At 38.8% G+C, this 24,562-nt stretch overlaps 1 protein-coding gene across 22 annotated transcripts in view; it reads right to left on the bottom strand.

The window, feature by feature from the left end:
* Positions 1-24,562, bottom strand: part of CELF1 (CUGBP Elav-like family member 1) — a 58,551-nt gene that overhangs the window by 4,467 nt on the left and 29,522 nt on the right. For 5 of the 22 annotated variants that reach the window (XM_038136894.1, XM_038136893.1, XM_038136895.1 and 2 more), the window contains 12 exons: positions 23,465-23,652; positions 22,621-22,703; positions 22,197-22,245; positions 18,950-19,084; positions 18,674-18,753; positions 18,121-18,282; positions 16,699-16,780; positions 13,531-13,659; positions 7,064-7,177; positions 6,695-6,880; positions 5,672-5,823; positions 5,345-5,638 (listed from right to left, as the gene is read on the bottom strand). In XM_038136894.1, the coding sequence (XP_037992822.1) occupies positions 5,471-5,638; positions 5,672-5,823; positions 6,695-6,880; positions 7,064-7,177; positions 13,531-13,659; positions 16,699-16,780; positions 18,121-18,282; positions 18,674-18,753; positions 18,950-19,084; positions 22,197-22,245; positions 22,621-22,703; positions 23,465-23,642 (1,518 nt within the window). In that variant the 5' untranslated portion in view covers positions 23,643-23,652 and the 3' untranslated portion in view covers positions 5,345-5,470. The other 17 variants (XM_038136890.1, XM_038136889.1, XM_038136891.1 and 14 more) reach the window with 14 other exon arrangements.

Genomic DNA, 24,562 nt, shown 5'->3' with positions numbered 1-24,562 from the left:
CTGATACCCTCTGTGTGATTTCTCTGGGGATTTTCTTGATATGGAGTTTTCAAATATTTTCCTCAGCTATGTTGAGGGCAAAGACTGAGTTTTATCAAAGCCCTGTGGAAAGACTGGCCTATAAAAACAGAACCATGAGATGCTGGACAAGGTCTTAATGACTAGAAGAAAGTGATTCCAGTTTGTCCTTGTTTTATTCTCACAATAATGCTAATTCTGCCTTCTGCGTTTTATATTTTGTGGCAGGTATGCTGGGGATATCAATCATCTTTAGGTTTAAATGTCTGCAACAAGAAGCTTTCAAAGAATTTTACCTGTTCATAGTTGCACCCTTCATTTGCAATTTCCTTTATCCAAGTTGGTTTTAGGTATTTCCAAATAAAATAGGAACAAATTCATTCTGCTTTGTTATTCTTCCCTAATCCACAGCCATTACCAGTTCAGTTATATTCAGCTTGCATGACAGAATTATCGTAATATGTGACTTTCAGTATTCAGGTGAAAAGCTTTTTCCTGATAGATGCATTTGGCAGTGAGATTCTTCTGAGCTGGAATTTTTTAATAATGCCAGCTTTGTATTATAAAAAAGCTAAACTAAAAAGAGCTATCCTATTTTGGACTGTTGATTATCTAGGGGACTGAAGAAATTATGATTTCATTTACTATAGTACTGACACTAAGCAGTATCAGACTAAGTTCATAATTATTTCACCTTGTTACAGCAGTAAAATCAAATGTCTCCTGAGAAAAAGAATAAATCTATAAGGTAGACCATTTTCACCATGTAAACTAAAAATATTTTAAGTATTTTCTGGTGGCACACGTAATAAGGAATTCTATTTTATCAGAAGTTCTTTTAGCTTTTCTTGTAGAAAATCAGGTTCTTTGGTTTTAAGCATAAAGCACTCTTTGTCCATGTGGCTGCTTCAGCCAACCTTCTGCAGTTTATTTGAACTCCCCCAACTCTTATCTTACTATCCAGGAAATAAGAGCATTTGACACTGATTTGATTTGCATTTGGAATGAGAGCATGATATGAACTAAAAATTTAAAAGCCCCAAGTCCCCAGAATCCCAGACTTTCCTGCTAATAAGTGAGGAAGAAAAGTGGCTTAAGACTGAAAGGCAAGAGCAGCCTAAATCCCCACAATCAGCAGCAGCCACCAAACAGACACAGAAATCTTGACTTTATCTGATCAGTTTTGTTATCAGAAAAAAAAATCTGCCCAAGTCACAAACTTGATACATTTATTAACTTTGGCAACATACACATCGATACACCAAGAAAGGGAAATCTGAAACAAATACACAAAAAGGGCAACATCTTCAGCTGGTGAAAACTGATGCAGCTCTACTGCGTTCAGAGAGCTGAACTGCATTGATTCAAACCATCTGAGGATCACATCTTTTAAAATTTAACCTGCATAGATTTGTTTTCTTTTTCTTTTTGGCAATACTTGTAGTTACGCCAGTAAGGCACAAGAGCTAGCCCAAGTTAGGTGTCTTAAGGTGATTATGTCTGGGAGGAGTCACTGATCAAACTAAGCCACAGTGTAAACTGGTGAATCTCCTAAAATTAATAGGAGTTGCACCTATTTGCAACAATGCCAAGCTTGATCTGTAAGTTACAGTATTAAGGAGACAGTATGGGATGAAGAAAGTAAAATATCTAATTTTGGGCAACTGAAATGACTAGTAAAGAGGCCAGAGCATCAGGTTAAAAGAAAAACAGGACAAAGGTCTTGGATAGTACAGTGGGGTGGGATGCAAAGAAGGTAAGAGTGACTGTAGAGACCCCAGAGCACAGTGCTCTCCTCCACTGGTTCACAGCATTCATCTTCCTCGTTTAGCAGTTGTTGGGCTGCAAACAGGCCACTGAAAATCAGTAGTTTCAATCATGCACATCATTATGTGTGTAAAACAATCACATTCAGGATTCTACAAAACCCTGGCCTTTTTTTCCAGTGAAATAATTTAGGTAATAAATATTCTCCACCCTGGAGCGGTATAAAACTTCTATAAAAATAGAAACAACATTCTTGGTTACAGCAGGTTGCACTTGGAGCAGTTGCTCCCAACTATGTTTTTTATGGTTTTTTTTTCCTTTTTTTTTTTTTTTGAAAAGTATATAATTTATATATATATATATATATATAAAAATCCCATTATCACCCTGGAGGCCTTCACACTCCAACACTCTTTTCTCAGAAAACCAGGACACATCTTTCCTATGGTGCAGAATTCAAGTGTACATGGTTCACTTCAGTGTATGTTTACGTTTCTAGAGAGATTCAAATAATTAACATAGAAGGGTACCACATGCCAGCATAACTGGGAAATTTGGCAATCTGGCCTTTGAAACTTTGCCACCACAAAATTATTTAAATAATACTGACAGATTTATCTGTCTGCCATCAATATGGACAGACTGACATTAACTGTTTGATTTTCAATCTAAGAACTGGAAAGGGCTCCCCTCGGATGTTCCGTATCAGGCCTTGTAATTCTGAGGTTTGAGATCCCAGGGGGCCCAGTCCCTGGAAATGCCCAAGATTCCCAACAGATCACAGCACACAAGTGGGGATTCGGACCGAGATCTCAGGTTTGATGGGTTCAGTGCTCCTCCTGCTGGAGCAGAACACGAAGTCCTGACCCCACATCTGACCCACACACATCATTTAGCAGCTGGCTCCCAGACTGCAGTGTTAGCTGGAGCCCTGGGAAACAGCCTTACAACTCAGGAATACAAAGAAAACAAGGAAAAAGAGCAATTATGAGGTAAATCGAACTTCTGTTGAAGACACAGAAATTGTAAACTTCCTCTTGTGACAGAGGTGGATTTTGGTGGTTAAAATTGATAAAATGGAACTCTACACAGATTTCTTGAAATAGCTCAGGCCAGAGTGTCAAAAGTCCTTTGAGCCCCCTAAACCCAGTGGATATCAAAGGCCCTTAGCAATGCACTAGCAATTTCACTGGTGTGCAGAAAAATTGTGTGTTCAGTTAAGGGGTGCGTTCCATTTTCCTTCAATATAAAAGGTAACAGCTTGTACCAAAAGGCAGAAAAAGACTGAATGGCTCAATACTCTGGCTCCACAGCTCCTGGTTTAGCCTGTTTTGCACTGGTACACACCATCTTAAAGGAAAACTGCAGCAGAGAGATACACCTAATTACTAGACCAAGTCACTGCATGAATTTTGTTCATTAAAAAAAAAAACCAACAAAAAACCCCAACAAAACAGGAAGTTATCATTTCAATAAACAATCAGCACTTACATTATGCTTATGAAAAGGAATTCATAGCAATCTCTGCAAAAAAATGACATTATTCCACAGAAATGGGCAATGTGATCAACTGTTAAGAAGAAAAATCGTCAAAAATTCCTGCAGGTTACCAGGGATCTAAAGTTTATTGTTTTTAGACCCAGATGTATTCATCCAGACTAAGATGCCTCTACCTTTCCACAAAACCTAGATGAAGTACACAGGTTACGTTTTCTTATACATAGAGAAATTCACTGCATCTCATTAATATTCCACTGTAGACAGAGAGCGAAATTTTCTGGGCAGAGACATTATCTAATAGTTTTATAAAGTGCTGTGTACATTCACACTGTTATATACAGCAAAGAAGAAAAAAAAATCACTGCAGTTTTCCTTTGGCTTGTTAATGTGTTCACCCTTTTAGCCTGTCTCCTGCTTTAGAGATGATTTAATAAATCCCTACTGTGGCATACAGTTAAGGAAATTTCAAAGAGCAGATGGGGCATGACAAAGGCTACATGGAGTCGGATCTTTCTCACCCAGGACTCTGTTCTCCTTGCCCATCTTTGTTTTCATCAGCTGTTCTGTGTTATTTCTGCTTTCCCTTCTCCTCTCTACCCCAAGGCAGTGTGGTGTCAGTTTCTGCTGCTCCCTTTAACCTTCTCTCCCCACCCCCAAGGAGCTGGCATTGGTCCTTCTCAACACACACTGGTTACAAACACAGCAAACTTCAAATAAGGGAGGAAAAAAAAAACAAAAACAAAACTAAACAAAAAAATCTCAGAGATATGGCACCTAAACTCCAAAGTAAAACACTGGAAACAAAAGCACAAACTTGTCCTCCATCTGAAGCGGGATTCTCAGCAGAGGCTGCGGCAGAGTCTTCAAGGGAAGGTGTGCCAGATAGAAGGCATGGATCAGCTTCCAGGACTGTAAAAACACAGCCTTAGGGCTTCGAATCACTAAGTGCGCTCCTCTCCAACTTACCAGAAGATCCTTCTCACTCCAGTCCCGGAGGGGAGGGGTGCTCAGTATGGCTTGCTGTCGTTCTTGGAGCGCTTGAGCTGTACTTTCAGCCGCTTCATGCCGATCTGGAAGCCGTTCATTGACTGAATGGCAGCCTGCGCAGAGACGGGATTGTCGTAACTTACAAAACCTGAGGAGAGGAAAACACACAATTACCCCATGCCAGAGCTGCCCGTAGTGGCTACTCACAACTGGAAATGCAGGCACTCACAAGGTCAGAGAGGCTTGCATGAAGTGCCACTTTCAGAAGCTCACAACTGTTTCAGACTCCTCATAATAGCTTCTAAAGGCTCTCAAACAAAGCATTGCTTTCTGACATACGGAACTTTGGCCAGAAGATATACACAGCTCAGGAAATTAACATTTTTTAGTCAATCAACAAAGTGAGTACTGCTGTTTATAAGAACTCATACCTGGGAGAAAACCAAACCTGGAAAATGTTCATCCAGATGCAAAAGCTCATTTAAGATACAAGACGGAAATCACCCTCATGACATTATGGGAGCAGATTTGTTTGGAGTGAAATAGCTACCAAGGAAGGGTAGCACTGGTACCACTATTGTGTTTAGGTTGCTCTCAGATGGGAGGTTGCATATCATTCCTGGAAAAGATTATCCTGAAAATAAACTTCTCCAGGGTTTTGACGGAGACTATTTTACATAACTCCACTCAATGTCTGGAGTGAGAATAGCTCCCACTCCAGTCAATGGCTATGTGTCCATATATAAGTGTTATAGCTGAATGATCAGCACATTTCTGTGCTCACAGAAAGCATCAGATTGTCCACATCTTTTGGCTCAAATAGGAAAAAAAAATCAGGATTTTACGCAGACACAAAGCTATCAAAACCATAGAGAAAGGTGCACCTCTCCTATTCCATCACAAGAAATCTCCATCTATCAAAACAGTCATGAGAGCTTACTGCACAACAAAAATGCAATATGGTACCCACAAGCTTATATCTATATAACATATATATGTTATATCTATAAAGCTATTAATAGAAATTAATAATAATAATAATAATAATAATAATAATAATAATAATAATAATAATAATAATAATAATAATGCACTGAGTTGGAATGGATCCGCAAAGATCACCGAAGTCCCTGCACAGGACACCCTGAGAATCACACTGTTCATCTGAGAGCACTTTCCAAACACTTCTTGAACTCTGTCAGGCTGGTGCTGTGACCACTTCCCTGGGGAGCCTGTTCCAGTGCCCATGCACCCTCTGGGTGAAAAACCTTTTTCTAATATCCAGCCTAAACCTCCCCTGCCTCAGCTTCAGGCCTTTATCTCGGGTCCTGTCATTGGTCACCAGAGAGAACAGATCAATGTCTGCCTCATTGCTTCTGCTCAGAGGAAGCTGAAGAACCAACATACCAAAACACTTGCTTAGATTGGTCTGCTTGTCAATGAAAACCTTGGCAGAGACGACATTTCCAAATGGCATGAACATCTGCAGCAGATCCTGATCCCCAAACTCCTGGGGAAGATGGTAGATAAACAGATTGGCTCCCTCTGGACCTTCAAACAAGTAGAAAAATAAATTCAGAAAGAGCATGGATACCACATACCCACTGCACAAAAAAAAAAGGTGGAAGAGCCAGTCAAGACAAATTTTCTAGATAAAACAATGAAACTGCTGTTTACAGTACTGCAGAGCACTTGATTCCAGAATAAATGAGCATGACCCTTTGCTGGGATTGATCACTCAAATAGTTCTAGCTCTTTCTGACCACTTTTGTTTGTACTTTACACATTGTGCCAAAACTGGTTCACAGATATTTGCTGTAATGACAGCTGAACAGTAAGTTTGAATGCTAGATGTTAACTGATCAAAAAATGGCTATGCAAAAATTGTGGTCCCAAAGCAACCATGTAAACTTCCAAACAAAATACAAATAATCACATTGCTTGTAATCTGACAGATTTTCTTCTAAACACGCTACATTTTGCTGGAAACTTACTCCTACATTCTACATTACTTTCCACTGCATATTAAATTTAACCTGAAACTAAAGAGTGAAGAGATTGGCAGAAGTAGCTGTTGGAAGAGGTGAAGGACCCAGAAAACAGCATTAAGAAAACCACATCTGATTCTCTGACAGTGGGATCTGTCAGGCTGTAGACTCATATTCTCCTCCCCTCTGAGAACATGCAGGAGTATAATTAAGGAAGCACTTAAGACTAGAAAAACCCCATGAGAAACATCTTGTATAAAAACCACTTTGGGCAGCCCTTAGTAGAAAGATCCCACAGACCTTTTTTATCTTCAGTAACTCCTGGATTCTAAAATATGACACCAAATAAAAAATCTGCAGGTAAAGTAGGTGCAAGGGCTAAGCTTGCCCTTTTGAAAACCTGTCTCAAGTAGTTTCTACAACTTTCTGCCTACCTTCTTTTTGACTTCCTGCTGCACCAATACTCTGCTGTGTTAAGAGACTCTGGTTATAGAGTGTGGGCAGTGCAGCAGCAGCATATTGCTGGATTCCAGAATAAGCCTGTGTGAGGGCTTCCATTGTGCTACCTGTCCCATTTGAGAGACCACCACTGCCAAGTCCTCCATTTAAGGCTGCCATTCCTGTATAAGAAAGAGGAAATAAAAGATGACTGAGTGCTTCCACTGAGCCAGATCAAGAACCTTTCAAATGCTCAGCACAATTACAAAAAGCAGGGAGCAAAAAAAAAATCACCTCAGAGACCTATCACAGGCTGAGGGATGAGAATGAGCTATTCCCCCAAGCCAGCGCTGCACATAACTTACCTGCTAAAGAGCTAACGTTGAGGCCTGCTGTAGCACCTGCCAGTGTCTGCAGAGCTCCAAGAGAAGCCATTGGATTAACAGAGGAGCTGCTACTGGAACTAGGTGAGGAACCTGCTATTAAAATAAAACAGTTAAACTTCAACTAATATTTTTTAGTCCTGATAATCCAACTTCTTCATTAAGTTATTCCAGTAGAAAAAACCAGTAAGGAACAGATCCAGGCAACACAGGATACTTTATGTAAAAAAAAACCAAAACAAACCAAACCCACACAACTTGATTGATCATACTGCTTATATATTCTTATATAAGAACATATATGTTATGTTCTAAGGCCTTCCTACATTTTTAAAGATTTCTACTTTATCATAACATCTACTCTTTGTAGCAATAATAATGTCAGGAAGTGTAAGACATGTAAGATTGAGACATTATATAAATGTTGGCTAAACTCCGTATCTCAGCATAAGGTAAGCAGCAGTGATGCCCGTTTCCTGCTGCCTAAAGTAAAAGTCACTTGCTATGTATTAACATATATCCTTGAAACATCACTCAAGGTGAAAAAGACCTGCAACATGGGTACTAGGGACATTAAAGAAAGCTGAACATACGGTTTTCCCATACTGCCAGAACAGGAACAACACATGCCCAGATTATTTTGACACATTAAATAATTTTCTATTAAAAATCCTGCTGCCACAGCTGGGGCTAGGACTCACAGAAGTCTTGAAATGTACATCCAAAAATAAATAGTCTGTCCTCTGTTCCAGCAACATCTTCAACTACATTGATTCAGTTAGAGAAGCCTACCAATATAGTATCTAGGACAGTAACAGCTTACATGGCTCTCTAAATTCTATCAAGTAGAATCAGTTCTACATTTCTACACCAGGTAGAGTTAGTTCTACAGAAGTCAACATCAAAATCATGAGGAAAAAAAAGCTGGTATGTCAAAAGAAAAAGAAGTTCACATTGAGGTCAGCTACAAAGACTTATGGGCATGATAAAATAAGAAATGCATAGTATTTTTATGATTATATAGCAGTGGTTTTTCTAACAGGTTTGTACACCACTGCAGAAGAAAAGCTATGTGTATTGCTATTAACCAAGATGTTTACATTTCCTGCACAAGATGCACTAGAAAATATTTATGGCTGCTAAAAATTAAAAGATACTGAAGACTGATGCTGTAGAGGCATCTTGTAATCTGTTTGCAAGAGGAATTTATCACTTTGACCAAGAAGGTAAGAGAAGAACTGAACGAGTAATTTTCAGTTTTCCTCATGTTTTTGTGATTCTCAATTATGCTGCATACATCCATTAGAACTTCTAAAAGAATTGCTAGCATCTTTCAAGCAGTTTCATACACACTTCATATTTACCAGTCCATGGCTGTGGCAGAAAGTCTCTCCTGGGGTGGAATACTGGAACTATTTAAATGGAATACAGTCTAACAACCCCCTAACTAAAGTAGCTGTACCTAACCAAAGCTGCATGAGAACCAGAGAGCTGCACTTCATACCACTTTTTGTAATAACAGATGGAATGACAAACCTCCTCTAGTTAAGACATGTTAAGACAAACTGCCCTAATAAATCAAAAACTGAAAGACAATGTCCCAAACTATTTTAAGATGCTTACTCTGATGAAAGGAGACATTCATGTCTTACTATCAGCATACTAAATGCTGGAAAAACACAGGGAACAAGTTACAGTACCCTCAAGCTGGTAGAAAAATTAGCACAGCCGGCTGAATAAAAGCCAGAGTTCAGAAATCATATAGTTACCTTGATTTTAGAATATCACTTGTTTCTGCAACATTTCATTGCTGATCTTTATAATTCAAAAAGACACTATATTTGACAGATGAGAACATCATTTTAAAACCCCTTCCAAACCTATCCCAAATAAAATAGCAGCAGCTAAGGAAAAAAAAGGCTAGAGAACAAAGTGAGAGGGAAAATGTTACCTTCCCTACTTTAAAAGGCTGTGATTTTAAATAAATTAAGTTAAACCACTATAAAAAGCTGATCACAGTTATTTTAGTTTAGCTGCCTTTATCAGAAATTTCTTTAGGCAAAACAAGAAATGCTTTAGTACGGAAAGTGCCAAGAAAACTAAAGACTTGTCTGTATTTTCTTTATCCTATGTACAAAGGAATTGAAGACAGCATCCCATTTCTGGTGATGACAAAAGGCAGATAAGTAACAGCAGAGCAGAAATACAGGGCAATTACAAAGGAATGTTTCCTGTGTATAGCCTATATACCAACAGAGCCATCTGTGAATCTAGGATTTTTTCAGCCAAAGGCAATGTCTTTGTAATAAAGTTACAATTTTCATTCATTTATTTCAGTGCAATGTGAAAACCAAATTGTTGGGCTCTACTGCGTTCTAAGGCACAACTTCTGCAATTTAATCACGTACTATGGGAAGAAAAATCTGGTTTTTATTTTTAAATGATCAGGTGACAACTTGACCTGATATCCTGCAATTCTGTTCTTGAAATATCTAATGTGTGTTTTTCCCACATTCATTTTCATCACAACACTAATGTATTTGTAGGCTATAATCATATCCTCACATGGCAGTCTTCTATTTTTCAGACTATTCCTAATAGCAAAGGAGTTCCACTGTTCTAGTCATCATTTCTGTTCTTCTGTTTTTCTTGTGTTATATTTTGGATCAGAAAAGAGAACAAAGCAATGGGGATGGGAAATCAATATTGTTTTATACATGTTCTTTATTCCTAATTCTTAATGTTGTTTCTGTGCTGTTTTTGGTGGGTTGATGGGGTTTTTTCTTGCTGCTAAGGTTATGTTTTCTTAGATCTATATACTGAGTTATATCTAGTCAAAAAGGTGAACTCTAACAGAAGTAGCTGAAAATGCTTAAGAAGGTTTTAAGGAAATTTGAATATGTAATCAAGAACAACTTTGTAGAAAGATACTGAAAGACATATTATTAGAAAGAAAATAAAACTCAGACAAGGACATGAAGCAACAGCTTGTGGAGGTAGGTAAACTGAGAGAACACTAAGTCTGTCCTAATTCAGTCACGTAGCATCCAATCAATGACCTGAAGAAAAGTTAAATTATGATGAATCTGACTGAACTGTACCTGAATTAGTTCCAGTAAAACCAGAAATATTCTGCTATCTCTGAAAACAATTTTGCCAGAGACACATCAAGGCCAGAAAAATCATCTAAGCTTTGAGGTTGCCTTTAGAAGGAAGAGAAATAGAAACATACCTCAGTGCTTGCAACCATTCTATTTTCCTCTGAAGCAGATAATTCTTATTGGTGCTCAAGTCAAAAAGATGGCAGACAAGACACTCCTAACCTGAGGTACTTCTACAGTACTTCCCTGGATGTTCCTTTCACAAGCTAGCAGTTTGAGTTTAGTTACAGCCACGGTCTCTGCAACAATGACCACGTAACAGCAGCAGACTGTTCAGTTCCAAGAGCTGATCTTCAGCAAGGTTGAAGGTTTTACTTCACCCCATCAAAATACACAACTTGGATAGTGCTTGGAACTATCTAAAGAGAATTGTCTGAAATGGATAGGAAGGCAACCAACAACAATTTGTAACACTCTGAGTTCCATCATTCCAACATGTAACTCATCCATAAGTCCATGGACTGCACTGTGTAGACTTCCAAGCTCCCCAGATATAAATGGTATCAGTGCAGATGAAAGAAAATCAAGAAAGCAACTATGTAGAAGGACTGTCTGGACTTTTTTCACCAATTATGCAATTTGAGCAGAGATGTCCAAATAAGCATCAGGTGAACATTTGGATGACAGATGGAGAGAAGTCAAGGAGTTAGTCATCTCATCTGCAGTTAGGTTTAAGAGGTTATCACAGAAGATGTTGCCATATGTCCCTCAGACAAGGCATGCACTTACTAACACATGGTACTGAACTGCTATATACTGAATTTCTTCAAGGTCTGGGTGTGGTTCAGGAGGGATAGATGTTTTCTAGTGTGGAGCCCAACAGGCTTCTACGTGAACATATACAAAGTGGATACCCATATGAATATTAATCAAAATAGAGTCTCAAGTTTACTTGATGACTCAAAAAGCTGTATAATTACAGGAAGTATCATGGGATGAATGTGTCTGTACACATTGAGGCTTCCCCTCATCCCAGTTTGAGTGTAGTTCTAAAAGGTGAAGCATATTTACACTTCTAACAAAAGGCACTAGAACTGTTTCAGAATTTGATGTCAGTGACTACTTATAGACAACATGCCCTCCAAAACTTTTTATTTCTTTTGAACAAAGCTAATTTTTACTCTTTAAAATGATATTTGAAATTACATATAAAGAGCAATACAATAGTGCCTGCTTCATGTTACAGACCTGTGAAGAGTTAACTGATAAATCTGTATAGGATATTAATAGAAATGATCCACCATGATAACTGAATTGTTGACACACAGCCATTTAATGATATTACTGATGATCAGACGACTATTTGAATTCAGCACAGAAAGTACTGGAAAATAGGCTGCTCCCCATCCCTGAGCCCCTTCACGAGCATGATAAAAAATGGAACAGTCCTGAAATATGTCTCTCATTAAGGAAAAAGGAACCTGCATAGTTCTGTGGAACAGCTAAAATTCACAGAGAGGAAGCCAATTCCAAAGAATCACTGAATAGTAGCATAACCTCATTTGAAAGTGACCTCTGTAGATTATCCTGTCTAACAGTCTGCTCAGAGCTGATCTAACCTCTGAATTTGAAAATGTCCTTTCCAACTGAATTCTCAGTCTCTGAAATGATGGAGATTTCACAGCCCCTCTGGCACCATGCTCCTGAGCTTGATCACTCTTGCCAATCATTTTATTTTTCTATCTAAGAATTTTCTCGGCTGCAACTTATGTCCATTGCTCTTGTCCTTTCACTGCACACTTCTGAGAAGAGGCTGTCTCTGCTTTTTCTAGCACATCTGACATTTGAACTTCACAACCTGCCAGCCTTTTCCATCTCAACAAAATAGAGAACAAACTTGCAGCAGTCATCAAATCTTAGTTCTAAATGCCAATCTCAACAAATTGTAACCTGACAAAGCATGAGGAAATATAGGAGAAACTGTCAGATATATTCACCTTCATGCTTCCTTTATGATGAAGAAGCATTAGTGGGTTATGAATGCAGTGCTTCTGTAGTCTGAACTCTTCACAGTTTTTGTTTTCTTTTGTTTTTAATTATAGAATAGGATAAATTTATCTTGACTCACAGCTATGTAAGAATTTCAATCTTTTAACGATTGCAGACCATGAAGTTTTAGGTAAAAAATGTCCTGCAACAGAACACTCTTTGGACAAATTCTTTCTTGGGAATTTCTTTAAGTGGAAAACTGTGCAAAGCAGCCATGGTTTAACTCCCAATCATGTGACAGAAGGTTTTCTAAACAGCTTTTCCTTGTAATCTCTTTATAATCTCTTAGCCTGGCTCCTTGGTTCTCCTACGCAAGTCAAAATCTACCTGTGGAAATGTAAAACCCCCTCCACTCCAACTCTGTTTGGCCTCTCATAATCACAGGTGAGGATGTCAACTATGTAGGACAGAAGCCAGAGATGCTGGAAAACTGACACCCTGAAAATACAGGGTCTCCCTTCTCATGCCAGGACTTAGAACTCAAAATAGGATAGAAATAACTGAGCAGAATACTGATCCTCATTTGTGATAAAAACTTAGTATGTCTGCCATAAGCACAATTGAATCTATTTTTAGTTTTTTTGCTTGTTGCATTTAATGATCGCCTTTAACAATAAGGCAGCAAAAGAATACTACTTGGACATTTTAGTATCTCTGGTTAATGTACATAACCCAAAGTTAAAAAAAAAAAACCCAACTCAAAACAAACAAAACACAAAAAAGCCAAGCAAGAGGAAGATACTGATTGTTATACGCAACTCATACACTAAATTTTAGACAACTGCTTTCCAGTAGAAGTGCTAGGGGTGTCCGTTTTTTCTACTTTTATGAGGAAGTTATAATATCCTTGTCTTCATTAATGGAATATAAACTATACTGTTCTAGTGCACAGAATGCTTTACCTCATGCTAAAGGCATTTTCTCTTTCCATATTGAGAGGAACAGGGTGTATTTACCAGTGCCTGCCTAAAATCACAGATAAACCAAATATGGGATGAGATTGTAATAATATGACTGGAAGGAGGTCACCTACCTTTCTGCCTCATGATGACCTCAAAAATTCTTTTTACTGTAAATTAATCTGACCATTTGGAGGAAGAGACACAGCAGGTAAAAAAGCTTTTGCTAGTGGCAAAGATATCTATCCTAAACAGAGGCCAGTGAATCCACTAGTAAACTCTTTCTCTATTAAAGATCAACATGAAAGTGCCAAAAAGGGATAGACAAAACAGGTGCCATCTCTCCTGAAAGGACTTCCAGGGCAATGCAGGTGAGGCTAGAGCAGGGGCAGTCTCTTACCTGAGCTGGTGAGCACACTCAGGGGGCTGCTGGAAGAGGTGAGCGCAGCCGTGCCGCTCGGTGTGTTCTGAGCCGCGCTGGCCGCAGCTGCCAGGGCAGCCAGGTTCTGTAACTGCATCGCGTTCAGTCCTGCAACACAGGGAGGAATGCAGAGTTTCTCCTGTCACAGCCACCGCCACTCACCCACGTGTAACACTAACAGCCAGCTCATCACGAGGGACGAACAGGAAGGAGCTTAAAACAGCTTAATACTAGTTACCAATCTTTTCTACATCGCAGTTCCTTGCTAGAACTGAAAATCTTTTTCTTTTCCCAGATAGATGTGATTCTGGAAAAGGCCAGGTAGTCATTACGCCAGATGCAGACTCCCAAGGACAGAAATTTTCAAGCAGTGTTCTCTCCAGTCAACAAAATGTAGGAGTTAAACCAAGGTCTGAAAGCTCATGTGCAAGCTACAGAACTTGCCTAGACATCAGGCCAATAACCTCTCCTACTCTAATGTCCCTCCACACTCTTTGTATGTGGACAGCAGTAACTGCGCAATTCTTTCATGAAGGCCTCACACCACAGAGGCCACAAAGTCATGGCTTCAACCCACCATCAGCTGAGCATCAGCATGTTTTGTTTGGTCCCCCGGGCAGCCAAGAAGCAAGAGTCAATGTGAGACAATTGTTAAGTGGCAACTTGTGACCCCACAGGATCAACCAATGTATGTGTAGGCTGGTAAAACCCAGCCCTGGAAAGGAAAACAGGAAACCTCAGGCATGCTGTGTGTAGGGAGCAAGGAGTACTGCAGGGGGAGGAAGGGACCCCTGTGTTTATGAATTTTACTGGCCAATTTATTAATCTGACACACCTTCATTATGAGCCACCATTTTTGAATGAAACCCTTTCATCAGTATTGACTGTATTTTGCTCTCATTTTCTGCCAGAGGATCCATTAAAATGGATCTCCTCCTGAATTTTAACCATCCTTTGGTAGACTAGCTCCATTCTTCCAATTCTGCCTCCCTTCACTTTTCCCTTATCCTCCTTTTGATGTATCTACCTTTGATTATTTAAACAATTCCTCCTCTCTTCATCTGACTTCAGACAATCCTTAATATTTATTCCCAACATAATTAGAAACAAAACTAAATTAATCACTCTTCATTTAAAAACATCAGAACATCCTAAGCAGAGGTAGTATCTCATCTTTTGGGTACTCAGTAAAACCTTGGGAGCAAAGCACACATCTCAAATAATTAAAACCTCAGTTTTGTAATTTAAGCAATAAAAACACAACATAAAAATGTGACAATGCATTATAAACAAATTATTTTCTTAAGTACTTCTAATACCTTTATTTTGTTTGGTATTTAAACTTTTTTTCAGTTGTTTTCTGTTTGTATGGCAGGATCTGTTTCCTTTGGCAAATTTAATTCCCAAAAGAAGTGGATTCTGCCTTTATTTAGATTCTCAAGATTCCATTGTAACATAAAAGCACGAAGTTAAAATCAAGAGGTTTTCTATTTTGCTTTTATTGTGCTACACAGGGTTTAAAGTGCAAGTGTTGGAGCTAATGACAAACAGAGCAGCTTGTTTCTTACTGAAGCAGTTTGTCATGTGCACACTGCACCTGTCCTCTTGTCATCACACTGTTTTCCCATCTGCTTTCAAACAGCATCAAGATTAAATTTTGTCTGTAAAGTCTGATAAAGTGTGGGATCTAATAACCTACTTAATTTTTCTTTCTATGAATTTCAAGAAAGGAGATCAGTTGAGATATTATCAAGACCTTAAAACTACAACTTTTTTGGTGGGGAATCACAGATTTGGAATAACCGTGCAACACAGCATTGATGTCTGGATTTTCAGTTTTTTAGGTGTGGTGGTTTTTTTGTTTGTTTGGGGTTTTTGTTTGTTTGTTTGGTTTTTTTTTTTTTTTTTATTTTTTAAATTTTGTTTTGTTTTTTAATAGTGAAGAAAGAAATACCCTAATACCCTGGAAACTTCTCAATCTCAGATAGTTATCCCCTTCCCTCTGCCCCAGTCCCCACTGCTGTACTTTCTTTTTTATTACATCTTGTTTTTAAGCAGACACAAGAGGAGGGAAAGGCAGGATCATGTGCACAACAAAATCATTTATAGATCACCCCCACACAGGATATTAGTGAAACAGTTTTTAAAAAAAGGTTGCTATTTGCACAAGTCTTAGATCTGTGAGCTCTGAAGAGGTCTAACATGAAAGAAGTCAATGTAGCAAGCATTTAGAATCAACTTCCAGTATAAATCAAAATTCTTACAAATGAAAATATAACACTTTGCAAATGCTCGTAATTGTTACTGATGGGTGCACCAGCCAACACAATTCAGATCTACAAAGACACTTTGGGATGAACTTCTGCACAGAAAGGGCACGTGATACTAGCAACTACCATTAAACTCCAAGAGGCAATTTGAAAAGTTGAAAGACTTCAGTATTAAAATCAAAAATATAGATTTTTCTGCCAGCAGAAGAATTTAGAGAATGTGGTGAATGGAGTTGCTAACATGTGTTTTATTATTCCCAACTGTGTGAAGATAAAAGGGACAACCAATTTACAGCTCCAGGATTGCTATACTCAGTGAATATTCTGACTAGCAGTCCACAGCAAGGAATTTGGCTCTGATCTATGAAGCTGATTTTCCCTAACAGTAATGGCATAATGAACTGTAATTCAAATGAATGAATAAAAGAATCTGAATGAAGCACTAGCTTACATTCCCAACAATAATGTACTTCCAACTTAAATGCTTTGTTCTTAAATGTATTGAAAATGGGAAAACTAAGAATCCAGAGTCACTGAAAACGTGTGCATCAATGAAAAACACAGTTCCTCACATATGCATCTGTCTGGATGAAAACAAATATAGAGAGCGTTCTTTTTGCTACCCATAAGGGAAGATAATTTTAAATGCCAGAGGTTGGGGATACCACCACTTACCTTGGGGACAATAGTTTAAGTAAGATTAAGAAGGAACATCCACACTTGTAGCAGAGAATTCCTGTCATTTCAAAGGAGTAGGCAAACACAGGTCTACTTATTTCAAATGAGATTAAAACGCATACAGCCTTTTGGCTACTTTCTTTACCCTTGTTCTCTTTTGTTTGGCACCGAATTTGTCTTCTGGTGGAAGAAAACTCACCTCCCATTGGGTGGAGGCTGCTCAGTGTGTTCAGGTTCCCAGATGAAGCAGCTGCTGTCTGCTGAAGGAGCTGCAAATAAAGCTAGACATTACACCAAAAAACAAAACAAGAGTGAGAGTGAGGGCTGGCTCTGCTTCTGGGAGAAACTGCATCACACCACAGCCAGAGCGCCGTCACAAATGAATTCCTGCAGCCCATGCACCACATCACAGCAAAGCGTAGAGAGAATTCCCTGAACAACATAGCCAGAGCACCAGCACAGTGAAGCTCCACGTAGCCCATGCAGCACTTTGCAGCCAAAGCAACAGCACAATGCTTTCCTCACTCAACATCAGCAATGCTGAGGGAAAATTATAGCCAACACACCAAGACAAAACCAGAAGAATCAGTAGTGAGAGAGAATTCTTATTCCAAGCACCTAAAGCAGGATTACCAACCCTAAGGATATGCTACCTCAGAACAGATTGTACAGCTGACACTGCCAGCATGGGACAAATGGCAATGCCATACCAAAACCAAAGAGCCACCAGGAGAGGGAACCTCCTCTACTCTCCTTATGCACAGCAGACATAAAAGACATTTCAAGCTTCAGCTCAGAAGGTTTTTAGAGATTTCCAAATCCTTTTTCTATTAACTAGCTGTTATTAAAAAAATTCCAACCTACCAAAACTAAAAAAGTAGAAAGAGAATTGTCCCATTTCAACTATACACCATACCAAAAATGAGACGAAATTTTCCTTTTCTGTTCCTCAGACTTAATATTATACGAATACAGTTGTCAGAGCTACTCTGGCAACTCTCATGAGTCACAGCACACCAGTTTTTGAAAAGTTCATCCTTTAGGAACCCAGCAAAATCAACTGAAATGAAACTGCAGTCTACCCTCTGCTACATCATGTTTGCTAAAAGGAATAGCTTCTCTCTATTTTCTGTAGGGTTTGCTTTTATTCAGTTGGTTGTTATTTGGGTTTATTTACTTTGCTTCCAATCTGATCAGCTTTTCTATTTAGACAGTACCAAGTACTGTTCCAGGTTTCACTGGAAGAGGACGACAGAAATAAAGGAAAATTATAAAGGAATACAAGAACTATATCACCAGATTGACATGAAAAGGGCATTTATATGGTAAACATTGAGGCAGTACGATATAAAGTAAAAGCACGTTCTACAGAATGCTGGAGAAAAACCCAAGGTTTCAGTAATTAGGGCTACTGTGACTGGGGTTGAAATTCTCCCATAAAAGTACTCCAACTAGATGAGAGCACCTAACACGATTTCAGCCTTCTCATCCATAAAATGAAGATTAAGAGCCCAGCTCCTATCTTCCAGAAGCCTTCTAAAAATGAATATATTAAACACTGCAAGACAGTCAGCCACTCCAATCCCAGAAGAGATGAAAAGAACCCAAATCAGAAACTCACTGCTAAGTACTGGGGTCCAAGTGTGTTGAGACCAGCCAGGTTTCCCCATATTGAGGCAGCACTGATCTGTTGCATTTGTTGCTGAAGTTGCTGAGCAATTCGTTTCTGCTCTTTGTCCTTCTGCGTGTCTGCAAATTTTACAACAATGGGAGAAGAGCAACCCTGCAAACAGCAATTCAAACAATTACATACTTGCTATCCCCAGCAGTCACAAAAATACTGAATAAAGACCCAGTCATTGGAATCATTCCCCTCCTCCTCTATGCATACATACAGACATATATATATATATATATTCAAACAGAACATTCCATCAAAGGCTCAAAATTTTGTTTGCTTTTAATTCTATTTTGTACTTTGGTATTTTCTTTGCAGATGAAGTTTTTATCTCCAACTCTAAAAATAGAACAAAACAAACACAAGGGTCCAGGAGCAGTTTTTGTGAAGAAACACACAACTGCACTTGTCCTTCTCTCTGCTCTCTAGTCCCTGAAACTCCATAGTGACCACTTGACAATTACATCTGCTCCTGACACCCACTAACTTGTTTTACCTCCATGGTTTGTGCTTGGTGCATTGCTTTGATTGCTGTTTGTGCCATGGCTCTTGTTGTAAAAGTCACAAATGCACAACCTGGGGAAAGAACAAAAAGGAATCAAGTTGTTCACTACCTCCACAATTATTGAGATGAGCACAGGAAAGAAAATGCTTACTGGGTAGGGAGGGGGTGTAGGTGAGAATCAAAGAAACAGTTCAAATGCCAGGTTGAGTTGCAAAAGGCAGCATCCAGCATCCTCAAACTGCCAAAAAAGCTTCTTGGTTTGCTTACCTCGGCTCAGGCCATCCGGGCCCCGTAATATCCTGCATTCTTCAATCTGCCCAAAGGGGGAGAACATCACTCGAATGTCATTTTCATTGCACTTCTTGGATATCATTCCAATAAACAACTTCCTATCTTCTACTGCTAAGGAATCAAAAGATGAAGAGTATTACCAGCAAATATGTGCTTACTAGATCCTAGATCTTCTCTGTTAACCACAGTTATTTCCTTTATATTTAGGATATGGGCTTATCAAAACCAGATTCCCAGTAATGGACTGCATCTTCAGTTTAAGAGGATGCATATGAGGTACTTCAATGAACCTGACAGATGTCTGTTTTATGATTTTATGTTTATGATTTGCTGACTATTTTAAGCCTGTTAAGTCTGTGAACAACAGGAATGTAAAGAAAAAGAAAAAAAAGTATGTCAGATTCAGCACTTCCCTGTATCTCTTCAGTTCTAGGTGAGGCAAGGCTTGAATGTGGTTTATTGTACTACTTTCATTGTCTTTCCTCTGCTTATTCTATCTTTAGACAACCAACATATACCTAACTGCATAGAAACAAGCAAGTGAACTGTAGAAAGCTTCTTTTTAGCCTCATGCCAATCACCTGAACGTAGACATGCCCATTTCCTCATGCTCCTCTCTCAACAGTGGAAGCAACAGCAGTTGCTAAAAGGAACACTCTTACCTCTGTTAGTGATACGCCCATTCTGATCTGCACCAAAAGCACAAAAATAACACCTCAAATCAAACCACGGACTGTGTGGTACTGTTTCTTGGCTCTAGATACTGATGCTATTAGATACATTAGAGCTGAAGAATACCTTTCAGTGTGCAGACTCCTTTAGAATAAACGCTTCAGGCATTTCCCTTAACTTTTCAGTTAGTTACTACTAATGTCAGCTAAAGGTCACTTGAGTGAGTGGGGTAAATCTAAATTCAGAACAGATTTTTATACTCTAGATTTACTTATTTAAGGATGCTGATCACCTCTGAAACACTTTTTTTTAAAGGATGAAGTGAATTATACACAGTATCACTTGACTGTTGTAAAACAGTTATACAACATTCATCACAATATAAAATTATGAAGACTAGCACATTTTGAAGCGTCAAAAAAGTCTCCTATTCAATGCTATAGTGAAGGGAAATCAACTTATTTGTTGAGTCTTCTATGATGCTGGAAAGGAAGACACCAAACTATTCCAGCAGACATGACTTTACCTGGCCATTAAATGTTAATGCTGTACCCAATTCATTTTCTGGTCTAAGAGCAGAAAGCTGCTTTCAATTCCTTTTAGCAGACCATTTTAGTTCAAGAGATCCAGAATCCCTTGTCTTGGTGGCAAATTCAAATACTCTCATAACTAATGCTTTCTTATTTATTGTTGTCACCTTCACTTTTTATTAACACTCAGAGTTAAATAACAGCTTCAGAAATAACATCCTAAAATTCCACTGAATACTTTTTAAACTTTCCATTATTTTCCCAGGATACTTGTATGTGTGTTTCTATGTAATGCAAGGTCAGTTTTAGTTTAGAGAACCTATTCTGTTCTCCTCCCAAAAATACTTCAAAAGAATGACTCCTTTCTAGACATATTTACACAGGAACGTGTCCTGTATACCCACAGAGGAATCTGCAGATGGAATTACTCCCACTATATGTCACCCATACATTCCATCTTCTATTTTTCTATTGTGTTAGGGGTAGGCTTTCTCAAACCAGGACTATCTTCTCCATGATGCAACACAAACTACTGCAAATGAAGAAAATAAAATTCAGCTGAGCCTAGAAAGGCTGAAACTACAGTATACTAAATGCTTTCTTTGCAGCAATACAGATACACACATATTTGAACATCCACATATGTAGGTACATAAAGGAAAGGCATTTCTCATAAGGAAATGCATGGATAAATGATCATTTACCCAGTGGTAGATGATAAATTCTTAATCCATCTGAAATGGCCAATGTGCAGAAATATTCAGTTTTTCTTCGCTACTGAACTGCTGGTAATTCTCAACCTCTCTTGTATGCTACAAGAAGTATTTTTGACTCCCACCCTAGCTGCAACAGACTTTGCTTCACATTGGACAAACACTTGAAAAAGCGTTTCTAGATTTCATAAAATCACAGACTACATTGGTGTAGAAAGGACCTTAAAGATCACCTTTGTTCCTTTGATTAGACCAGGCTGCTTAAAGCCCCATCCAGACAGGTTTAGAACATTTCCAAGGACGGGCACCCACAGTTCCTCTGGGTAATGTGTTCCAGTGTTTCACCATCCTCACAGTAAAGAATTTCTTAATAAAATCTAATCTAAATCTCTGTTTAATATTGTGATCCCTTGTGCTATCCCTATACCCCTAGATAAACAGTCCCTCCACGTCCTCCTTGCAGGCCCCCTTAAGGTACTGGAAGGCTGCTAGAAGGTCTCCCTGGAACCTTCTCTTCTCCATGCAGAACAACCCCAACTCTCTCAGCCTGTCCTCATAGAGGAGGAGTCTGTCCCTATGATTATCTTGATGGCCCTTCCCAGGTCCATGTCCTATGCTGGAGGCCTCAGAGCTGGATGCAGTACAATAGGTGGGGTTTTACAACAGCAGAGGGAGAATCACCCCCTCAACCTGCTATTCCCTCCTTTAGATACAGCCCAGGATATGACTGGTTTTCTGTGCTGCAAGTGCTCACTGCATGTTTATATTCATTTTTTCAGCCACCAAGTCCTTCTCAGGGCTGCTCTCAATCCACTCATCACTCAGCCTGTATCCATGTTTGCAGCACCTTGGCCTAGCTGAACTTCATGAGTTCAACACAGGCCCACCTCTCCAGCCCGTCAAGGCTCCTCTGGATGGCTTCTTTTCCCTCTAGGGTATCAAGCACAGCACTCAGCTTGACATCACCCGTAAGCTTGCTGAGGATGCACTCAATCCCACTGTCCACGTCCCCAACAAAGATTTAAACCACCTTAGTACAAAGAAGAACTCGCTGGATGTTTCCCTAACTGACAACATGGTTCTACCACAAGCAGCAGTGGGAGAGATACTCTGAGTCATGGAATTTGAGAGACATCAGTCACACTACCTATTATTGAAAACACACCTTTCTGATTTCACTTTTTTTCTTTTAAAAAACCAGGCCTCCAATTCAAGACTTCATCAAAAGCTGTTAAGCAAAAGAGAAATCCTCAAACTTCCTGACTAGCACAAATAATGACACCAAACTGGGACTTTAGTAAAGCTTACCATTACTCTTTTCACTGTCAGCTGGTTTCATCTGGATAGGATGGTGCATCTAAAATGTAAAAAGATTATTTAATCCCAGATACATCCCATAAGAATTGTGAAAGAAATTATAGCCTAAATTGCCTCTAGAGACGTACATATGTAACACTTCAAAAATTCCAAGAAAAGGCTTTCCTAATTACATGCCATCATTCCTCCTCAGGGTATTATAAAAGCCATGCCCACCCACTTCACTGATGTATCATTCTTTTAAATACTCCAAAATTCCCATAAGATCTGTTATTATATAGATCTCATAACACTGATCTTTTGAATAGCTTTTGACAACATTATTTTAGGGCAACATAATGTTTTTGTGCTTCAGTGGTGCTGGAGCTCAGAGAAACAAGACAGAGTTGTGAAGAAAGCAGGGATCTGCTCTTACCCCTGGGAGGATCTTCATGTTGTGAAGAGCATTCTGTGCTTCTAGTGCAGCTTTACGGGTATAAAATGTAACAAAACAGCACCCTGCAATTGAAACAAAATGTTAGCCAGGAAAGAATGTGCAATCTTGGAGTGCTGTACAGAAATTGCAAGCCCCACTTCCATCCTTCCAATGCAAAATGTATGAAAGTAGAAGAGGTTAGGCACTGAAACAGGTAAATGCTACTGTTTGTGACAGTTTAAGAAAGATTTCCAAGTGGATAAAATAGAATATGTTCAGAACTGACCCAACATCCCTATGACACCATTAAAACAAACACTTAGATGCATCTGCTGGCTACTTCATTTTCAAACTCCATTATTTCTTTGTACCTACCTTCACAGGAAATGTTGGATATAACCGAACTGCAAATCCAGGCACAAAATTTAGTAAGAATTTATTGTTTTTAACATGAACAACTAAAACCCCAATTTCATATTTATCTGAGACTGTGTCCCATCCAGCCATATTTTGATCATATCACAGCATCACAGCGATACTCTGGAGCAACACAGTATTATTGGATGTTCTGCTTTGCAATTATAATTCATACTCCTCAAGCATCTCCATCACTGCTGAGCTCTAAAAAAAATTGTGATTTTTCTGAGCTCAGTTAATGACTGGATCACAGTTCAAGTATAATTAGACAAACATACTTAAAGACTCTATAAAGTCTGGGCTTGCATGCACACCTGGTCACACAGAACTCCTACAGGGCTGTTTGAATAAGCACACAGCTAAGACTGCAACTTTGTGAAAGTGGCTGAAGCCCCAAGTCTCACAAGAGAAGTACAGAAGTTCTCACCTTTGCTTTGAGGAGGGTTTTGGCTCCTGTCCCGCAAGACATTGATTTCATAGACAGCACCATACTGTTCAAAAAGTTCTCTTAGATCCTTCTCACACCAGCTCCGTGGGACTTGACCCACAAACATTTTGATAGCATCTAGATCAGGTTGGTCTGGGTGATCCAGTGTGCCATTCATTTTCTTTGCACTAAGAAAAACAAAAAGAAATTTCTGGTTTATATCTTCCTACAAATTCTAAACAAAAGCATGCCTATGGCAAAATTAAAGAAAAATTAATTTTCTACACGTATATAAATGTGTAAGATGAAAATATACATATAAAAAAGAACTCTTGCACATTCCCAGTATCCATACCAGAGTACATTCACATTTACTGGCAAGCTATGTAGTTGGAAATGAAACACGCTTTACACAGCTGTTTAAAACTCTGTCCCCATCATGTAGTCAACATCTGGGATTCAGGATATAAATCTGCTGAGATAACTAAAAAATAACACTAGTTCAGCCACGTAAAATTTTACAGAAAAAGAAACCAGAACTGAAAGGAACCTAAGCTCAGTCTACCTACAATCTCCCAAAGTTATCAGTAACCACCAAAAATGAGAGAACGTTATTACTACATTTTTAAATGAGACTAATTGTAACTGTTTCCCAAGGTGAAGATCCATCTTAAAACAGAGAAACAGAATAAACTGATCCAATGGTAAGTTTTTATAAAGGTTTACAAGGCAATACTTTGTGAAACTAGGGAGCTTTCAATAATAACTGGCAAAAAATCAGACTAAATTGTACATGAAAAGGCTGGGATTGGACAATCCAGTCAGTCACAGACTGAATCAGGTTCAATAATGTCAGGATTCTAACAGAGAAAAAAAAGTCACTTCTTAGACTACAACAACACCAAAGTTTTGAGTATGGGAATCCTCAGTAGGTTCCAAGGCATTCTGTCTAGCCATACAAGTAGTTTATACCCTATTAATAAAAGTTGTGTTATGCTCTACCCAGCCAGTTGACAAGTCCTACACTGCTCCCTGTATTGAATCCTCATTATTTGTTAGGTGCAGTGTGATGTCTGTTATCAGTACTCCCAGCCTGGT

The sequence above is a fragment of the Motacilla alba genome, chromosome 5, assembly GCF_015832195.1.
Source record: "Motacilla alba alba isolate MOTALB_02 chromosome 5, Motacilla_alba_V1.0_pri, whole genome shotgun sequence".
NCBI lineage: Eukaryota > Metazoa > Chordata > Aves > Passeriformes > Motacillidae > Motacilla > Motacilla alba.
Note: the sequence above shows the minus strand (reverse complement) of the source record. Positions and strands in the feature narration are given on the sequence as shown.